Raw genomic sequence first — 8,683 nt, 5'->3', positions numbered from 1 at the left:
TTTCGGGCACACACAGCCTTCTTCAGGCACAGGGAGCATCTGTTGTCTCTCGCCCAGGAGAGCGCACAAAGCAACAGCAGACACTCCCTGTGCCTGAAGAAGGGTGTTTGTACCCAAAAGCTTGCAAAGAACATTTTTTCCAACTATTCAGCTGGTCTAATAAAAGATATCCTATTTACCCAAAGAACCTTGCCTGCCAAGGTTGCTTGAGTCTCTCTAGGAGCAATGTTTAAGTGCTCTGGTCTGGATGTTAGACGAAAAGTATCTGATAATAATAATAATATAAAAGTGCTACTCCTTACAGACAAATTGCTCTCTCCAGTAGTCCAGCTTTACCAAATGACATGCTTCCCTTGTCCAGGGGACTGGGCTGCTGAGATCACTCTCAGAAATATGGGTATTGTGCACTTGGCTTACATTTTCCCCTCCACACATACCATCCTCCACTCATATTCACAGGGGATACTATCACATCACAAATCATGCTCAGTGCTACCTGCAACCATTTGGCCTTTCATTACCTTTCATTTGGCCAACCAATATCTCTCCTATGTTAGCACATTCATTTCCAAAGCTTGCCACGTTTACTATTCTGGTGACTTCAATGGGAGTGCATCGATTGCCAGGCTAAGTCAACACCTATAGTTCCTAGTGCAGCTTTACAAATGGGCTGCATTGATGGCCATGGATATTGCAGCCTCCTATGCACATGCAGGACCCGGTAGCTTTGGTCAACCTGATGGTAAGGGTCTTTAGTGCTCCTTTACTGATGGTCTACAATGTCCCTCTGAAGGGGCAGCTTTTAGACCTGGTAGGGCGATCATTGAATTCTTGGGCTCTGCTCAGCCTTTCTCCAAGGCAGCAGTGTGTGTGCATGTGTGTGCGCGTGCATGTATTCAATGCCACTACTTATCCCCAAGGAACTAGCGTGAGCCATACCAACTCATTTCACCACGGCCACTGAACAGAGAGTCAACAGCTTTTATGATCCTTGCTCAGAGTAAATTCTTATCAAGTAAGTGACCTAGATGGGAAAGTCTCTCTATCTCTTCCTGACCCTTGAACTAGTGAGTCTTTTGCTCCCTCCTGCTTTCTCTTGCCATCATTAAGAGAAGTTAGTGATGTATAAAATACAAGAGACACGAGATTTTCTATTAGCCCTTTATTTCTGGGTTATCCTAGCAGCACACAGGCTGCTAATTATTACATGAGCTATGCTTGCATACATGGCTCAAGTTAGGTATCTAAATCCTTATGTAATAAAAAACCGGCCTGCTTGTTAGCTCCCATTGGCTTGAATGGAGGTTGTAGGTGTCTCCGTATCTTTTCAAATGAAACTACTTTTACAGAAATGTATCACTAGGTGCTTAAAATAAGTCAGGCAAGCTGGGAAAGATGGCCCTTTGAGCAAAATAATTAGCTTGCTTAGTGCTGCTCCTAACCCCGCTCCTTTGTAATTGTAGGTCCCCATACAAAAGTGGTTCGCCGCATTTTTACCAATAGCCGGGAGAGGTGGAGACAGCAGAACGTCAACGGTGCCTTTGCAGAGCTTCGCAAGCTCATCCCGACGCACCCGCCGGACAAGAAGCTGAGCAAGAATGAAATCTTACGTCTGGCTATGAAATACATCAACTTCCTGGCCAAACTGCTCAACGACCAGGAGGAAGAAGGAAACCAAAGGGGCAAAGTGAACAAAGACACTGGGATAGTCCAAGAAGACCTCCTGCAGGACATGTTGTCTCCAAACTCTAGCTGCGGAAGCTCTTTGGATGGCGCAGGAAGCCCGGACAGCTTCACAGAAGAGCACGAAGCATTAGAAACCAAGCATACGAGGAGCCTCCATCACGCCATCCTCCCCGTAGAAGGCAGCGCGCAGCGATGATGAACTTCCCAGTCGCTCGTCGAACCGAGAGGGGAAAGCGATTGGATCTGGACTCTTACGATTTCTTGCTCCGCATCTCCCGGAAGAAAGGGGGGACTTCGGTTCCTCCGGGTCTCGCAGTCCTGGAACTGGACGGAGAGCGGGGTGTTAGCGAACTCGACCGAGTCAAGTGGACGTCCAATATTTAGGTACTTGATCAGACACTGAAGAAAAGCTCGGGCATCGTCTTAGTGTACATATTGCTCATGATTTAACACAGGCAAGGAGAAAAACCTGGCCGTCATCTCTTTCGCATTCAGAAGGGTCCCGTCCCCCTCCCAAAATATTCGGTGATAACCTCTTTTAAAACAGAGTGCACCTGCAACATGAAACAAGGCCCCTTCTTTCACTGCCAGGATAAGCCACAAATCCTCTCCGAACACGTGTGACGGCAACAACCACTGCAAATCCCTTCGCGGTATTTTTGGCATTTCTCTGGCCCTTCATGAAGTATATGCAACTTGTCTGGATGGAGACTATGGCAATACGCTTTTGTTGTTTGAGAGCTTTTGACTGTACCTTTCTAGTGAGGTGATACAATTCCTCTGCAAAAAAACAAAAAAAACTATTGCAAAGACTGAGACTTTTTTTTTAAAAAAAACAAACAAAACGTAATTGAACTTTGGGTTGTTTGAGGTGTTGTATTTATGATGTGGAATTACTTCTGTTTAATACCGTCATGCCGTATCTGCTGAACAAAAAGGTACATTGATGTTTTCTTCTCTTCTCCCTGACACAACTGTACCCACTTTACAAAAGAGCTTAAATCCCAGCCCTGCTGAAGCCAGTGAGATGATCCCGATCGGCTTCTAGAGGGACAAGACTTGATTCAACGATTAAACGTTTCATTAAGGGCAAGCAAACATTTGCCAGTGATTTTTTTTCCCCCCTTTGGAATTGTCGACCTGGTTGGGTTTTTTCCCCTTAGTTTAAAAAGAAAAAAGAAAATGGTGGAATAACATTGTGTGTGTATGTCTGTGAGAGAGATAAAAAGGTTTTAATTATGGACTTTGAATGGTTTGGTTTCATTGTAGGAGCATGATGGCTATCTCGCCTATACCAGTTTTGTTCAATAGCCTCATCGTTTGAGTCTGCCTCTTTGCTTCCAGTCACTGGGAGTCTTGTTTGCCCGAAGACTGCAGGCTGGGGTTGTCTTGATGTTGGTTGTCAGCTGGGATGGTCTTGATGTTCTCTCTCGTGAAGCATCAGGCCCCAGGGCTCATAGAAATGCATGTAGTAGCTCCCGTGAATTTGGCCCTTTTTTAAGCTGATGGCAACGTACAACCAGATGCACTGAAAACAGGAATGAAACCCCCAGTTGCAGCTCTCTATTAAACCCTCTGAACAAGCACGACAATTTAAGGCCACCGGCCAGTTTCTCAACTCCCATGAACTGGTATTGTTCCAGTGACTCCATGCGCTACGATGTTTGGCATAGGCGAAGTAGCTAGCCCATGGACCGCACAATTTAAATGGCCCCCTTACCAATTGCTAATGCATGCTAGAGCAGTGACACCATCCCATCCTCTGCCTCTAATCCCCAACTCGTTCATAGCAAGTCTCCTTGTTTGAAGGGGAAATCAATAGTGCGAGTGCACAACCTGTCCTCTTACTCATGACGGGGTGTGAGGTACAGGGAAATGAAGATGCTTCAGTGGGTGAACGCTGAGACCTGAAAGTTGACTTACTTGAGAGTACGGGCAACCCTATTCTTGTTCTGGGGTACAATCATCTCTTCTTCTCCTTTTCCTTTTTAATGCCAGCTTCATGAAGTGAGTTAATACTATCTGGGGAATCAATATGTGTGGGGTCAGCTTTCTTCCCAGTTACAAGTGTGTCTATTTATGAGAATGTATTTCCCCTAAAGTGTGATCCGCTGGTATTTTTAGGGTTATTGCAATCCAGCCAATGCTCCTAGGGGAGACCTTGAAGTCACGGGGGGTTGGCGTCTTCATGAAGCTTAAATTGCTGATTTGCAATGGACTCACCCCACTTTGCACACGCACCACTTACGTCTGCAGACAGGTCAGAAAGTGGGACTGACTGACGTGATGCGTTAGGCCAGGGGGGATTTCACCTTCCCGTGTTTTCTGGGAGTCAGGAGGGGTGTCATGGACTTCACCGGGACTGAGACATGATGGTGGGCTTCCAGCGATGGGGGAGATGTGGAGGGGGGAGGAAGCCTGTGGCCAAGATGAAGCATTATCAACCTTTTAAGGTTTTGAAATAATAAAGACTCTCTTTTACCTCTTTTCCCATTAGCTCTTCCAAGAAAAATAATTTAACACGTTGGAAAATCTTCTCCCCTGCACTTCTTTATATGTAGCTGAAGAGATGGTACAACCTTTCAACATGCACGTGCGCGCACGTGCACACACACACACACACACACACACACACGTACACGTACACAATCTTTGTAGCCTCTTAGCAGAATACAGCTTAAATCTATCTGGGGTATGTATAGTTGTATTTTAATTGTGATTTGAATGGTACATCTACTTCTCCATCTCTTCTCCTGCCTGCTCCTTGTCTCGGTATATACAACATCGCCCTGTTTATGTTTGGAAGCAGCACTTTCAGTCAATGTTGTACCGTGTGATTGAATTCTCTTTGGGTTTTTTCTTTTCCGGCCCCTTCCTGTGGTTTCTGCACTTTTTTGCAGAAGTTAAGTAACCAGACCTGGTACCCTTATTATCTTTGTAAAGCCGATTAGGCAACCCACTGTGGATGTGCTATTTAGAAAACACATTTGTTGTAATGTGTGTGTACATACGACTATAAATATAAATATATATATATATAATGACTATATCAAGAATATTTCTAAATAAAGTTTTACAAATCAGCCTCAGGTCTCCTTCTTAAAAAAAAATCTCTGATTCACAGACTCCTAGAAATAGAGGGCTGCAACGTCACCTAGTCCAACTGCCTGCTCAAGGTAGGATTGCCTCCATCTGAACCATCCTAGAAGCAAGGTGTGTTGGACCAACTGTACAGATGGGCAAGATGTTAGACGAGCTTTTGGGTGCAAGAGGGCCCTTGCTTGGGTCTGGGGAAGAAGCATGCAACAGTCAAAAGTCGGTATCACCAAACAGACCCCGCTTGTTCTTGCATATTCCCTGCCTCACCACAGCCATGATACTCCAACCTCCTGAACCACCCTGGCCAAATACTCATCCTGTCGTGCGGATCCAACGACAGTTGCCACCACCACGCTAGGGAATCTGTTCCAATGCCCAGTCACCCACAGATCTCAACTAGTCTTCCTCAAAACCAACCTAAGTCTCCCCTGCTGCAGTTTAAGACCATTACTTCTCCTGTGTCTGGTGAGGATGGGCCTTGCCATTCTTTGTTTTTTTCCCCCTGAGAAGTTATTGCAACTTGCTGCCCTCAAATGCACAGGTAATGAGAAGTTATTACTTGCAAGTCCAAGCTGTAAGGATGCTTGGATTGCTAATCTCTACTCTTTACTGGTCAAACGTTGAGTCAGGTGCAAAAAAAATCGCAAGATTAACTTACAAATCATGAGATTTTTGTTTTTTAATAATTTGCTTTGGTTATTCTTTTATTTGTGTTCTGGGGGTCACTCACTTCAAGCTTTCAAGACAAGGCTAGAAGAAGATCCCCAAGTTTGGTGAGACCTGCAATAAGATTGCACGAGCTGGCTAAAAGATATCACCTCCACCATGAGTCCTGATTCCTTTTGCCTCCATACCAGTACAGCTACAACCTGGATACCTTTGTATTACATAGGGCATAATCCCTGCTGGCAGTGGTGGGATATGAACTGTTTTGGGTTAGAAGAGCTCAGCGTGGACTGAGTGCCAGATGATGGCTAGCTAGACCATGGCCTCTTCTTGCAGCTGCTCTATGAACCAGACCCTGTGACCACTGAACTGAGCTGCCCCTGTGTCTCAAGAGAGGGCCCAGGATGTCAGGGTGACGTTCATGATATAAGCCCTACTATATTCTCTGCCGAGGGGTCGATTTCCCCCTGAATGCTTCTGGCCCCAGGCTCACTCCCCACCAAGGCCCTGATGGAGGATGCCATAACACTATCCAAGGGCCCGATCTGCAGTCCTGCACCTAGTGCCTTTGAAGGGAGTTGTGGGTGGGTGGTCTGCAGCCCTCAGGAGCAAGCACTGCACACGAAGCCCCTTTAACAGACGTGCTCTTTGCTTCCATGAGCTCCCCAACCCTTTGCATCAGGTGCAAACCTGCAGCACTTCCACACTCACCACTAGCTGGACTCACGCAGGTGGAAGGAGCCCAGGCCTTAGGATACGAGTCGTGAGGCTTATAGCAGGAGAGTGACTGGTGCTACAGAAAACCTCAGCAGGTGCAGGGAACCCTCCCCAGATCCCGGTGCCCTGTCCCCTTGAGGCAGGTGAGGGGTTTCTCAACTCTGGCTTTCCTTGAAGGGGAACGGGCTCTGGTCCTGCACATGTGGACTCTGGAGCTGCATCTCTGCATGGGCACGGGTGCAGCTGCAGTTTTGTGCTCTTGAGGCTGCTGAGACCTGCTGGGAAAGGGAGACTTGAACCTGGCATGGGGGTGCGGGTTCTTGCTAAGTAGGTCTAAGCAGCCTAATGCAGGGCCTCATAGAGATACCTGAGCTGGTGGAGGAGCTTAACAGCACACAGCTCCGTTAATGTGATGCTCTGTCCCGGGTAGAGTCTCAGCAGGGCTGGTTACTCGCTGCCAGGCGAGCCCTGCGCTAATGAGGCTATGCTGCTTCCAGCACCGAGCCCGCTTATCCTGATTGCATTGAGCCCTGGGGTAGGGCTAGGGGGAGTAGGGTCTGTAACACACACACACACACACACACACACACACACACACCCACCCATGTAATCAAATGTGCATCATTACAGCACAGCCCCTTTTATACTGGCAAACTTCATACCCTTACATGAAACAATCCTGTAATAATTCAGATAAATACCCCCTACCCTGTAAGTACATGTGTATAATAATAACACCCCCCATGTAATCACATGTATAATTACAACGCACACACATGTGATTACTTGGGGGGGGGTTATAATTATACACAAGTGCTTACATGGGGGGGTGCTGTAATTATACACGTGCTTATATAGAGGGGGGGCTGTTTGTGTGAATTATTACAGGACTGTTTCATGCAAGGGCATGAAGTTTGCTAGTAATTACAGAACAGCCCCTTTAATCCTGGCAAACATCACACCCGCTACATGGAGCAATCCTGTAATATTTCACCGGGGATGCATTTTCTATTAACCATTTGTCACCCATTGTCCCTCAATGCTCCCTTTACTTTTAAAACCGTTCCCAGGAAGCTCAGGGTTTGGGGTTTTTTTAAGCATCTGGAATTCACATCTGGGCAGCACCAAGCCTGGGGATCCCTTAACAGTGCGTGTAAGGGGAGAGACACGAGGTCTTCGGTGTGCTGAGTATTGCTGAGCATGGCTGAAGCCACTTGCATGCGCTGGGCCAGGCCATCTTCTCCTGCTGCTGCTTCCCCACGGGCGGCAGCTTTATGATGCTTGTCGATCGACTTGGGATGGAGGCGTTGGCTGGAAACATTGCTCCTGGCCCTGAAGCAAACACCTACCTTGTGTTTATCTGGGTACGGCTGATCGTCGCTGCCTCATCCCCTGCCCTCTCGTCCTGCTGTTGTCCCAGGACAGCTCCAGATGAAGCTGATAGTTCATGTGTACTTTATCTCTCCCTTGCACCTTGCCCTTGCCATTTCTCCTGCATGACCAGGAAAACAGCCCTCCCTTCAGCTCTTTCTAAAGCAAACCGTCTTTGCCATCGCAATGTCTCTGGCTCAGCTGTTTCACTTCACAACGGGCTGGGGATTGTCCCGGTGTTATAAACCCCCACGGCAAATCGCCAGCAGAACAGCTGAAGACAACAGGACTTATCCAAAGCTCACTCATGTCAGTGGAAGATAGGCAGTTGCAGTAAATGGAAAGACTCCTGTATATTTTAGTGATCTCTGGGCCCGTCCTATAGCAAATTAATTAAAGTTCAAGAGCCAATGAATCCTAGAAAATTAGGGCTGGAAGGGACCTCACATCCACTCCAACCCCCTGCTCCAAGCAGGACCAGCCCCAGCTACATCGTCTCAGCCAAGGTCTTGTCTACACGGCTCTTAAAAACCTCCAAGGATGAAGAGTCCACCACCCTGAAGACCCCAATGCAGAAACATCCTTAAGCAAATGCTTAATCTACAGCATGTGAGTAGTCCCATGGATTGTGTGCCGGCTGAGTGTTTCTCAACCCGTGGGGCACGACCCCAAAGTGGGTCACGAGCATATATGGAAAGGTTGCAGACAAACTTGAAAAATGGATTCTTCTTTAAAGGAGAAAAGTATGGGACATCATAGCATTTCCCCTTGCAGGCTGGCAGATTTCCAACCTGCAAGGGGCTGCTTGGGGTCCTTTATGCCCCCAACACACCCACCCGCTGCCCCACACACTGGGGGCCTGGGGGCAGCGGGTCAGGAGCGAGTTTATAACTGGCCATTAATGTTTACAAATGGGCTCTGGTACAAAAAAAGGTTGGGAACCACTGCTTTGGCTGATGGGGACCAACACGATGAGCAGGGAAATGATTGCAAAGCTCCACAGAGGGAACAGAACAGCTTCAGCCCTTAAACTTTTCCGGTCCCAGATGACGTTCAGAAAAACGCAACTAAAACTATGCACCACCATCATTGCACCTGCCGTGATGTCATGGCTTGGTGCGTGACCCGGAAAGACCAATAGAAA

General features: G+C 47.4%; 1 protein-coding gene across 1 annotated transcript in view; it reads left to right on the top strand.

Annotated features, from left to right (window-relative positions):
* The window catches only part of TAL1 (TAL bHLH transcription factor 1, erythroid differentiation factor), a 9,147-nt gene extending 6,368 nt beyond the window's left edge, over positions 1 to 2,779 (top strand). The window contains exon 2 of the mRNA XM_019531384.1: positions 1,464 to 2,779. Coding sequence (XP_019386929.1) covers positions 1,464 to 1,882 — 419 coding nt within the window. The 3' untranslated portion in view covers positions 1,883 to 2,779. The remainder of the gene's footprint in view (positions 1 to 1,463) is intronic.
* The last annotated feature ends 5,904 nt before the right edge of the window (positions 2,780 to 8,683 follow it).

This window comes from Crocodylus porosus, unplaced genomic scaffold (assembly GCF_001723895.1).
Source record: "Crocodylus porosus isolate Cpor-Errol unplaced genomic scaffold, CroPor_comp1, whole genome shotgun sequence".
Lineage (NCBI taxonomy): Eukaryota > Metazoa > Chordata > Crocodylia > Crocodylidae > Crocodylus > Crocodylus porosus.
The sequence above is the reverse complement of the archived record's forward strand: the minus strand, read 5'-3'. Positions and strand labels throughout refer to the sequence as shown.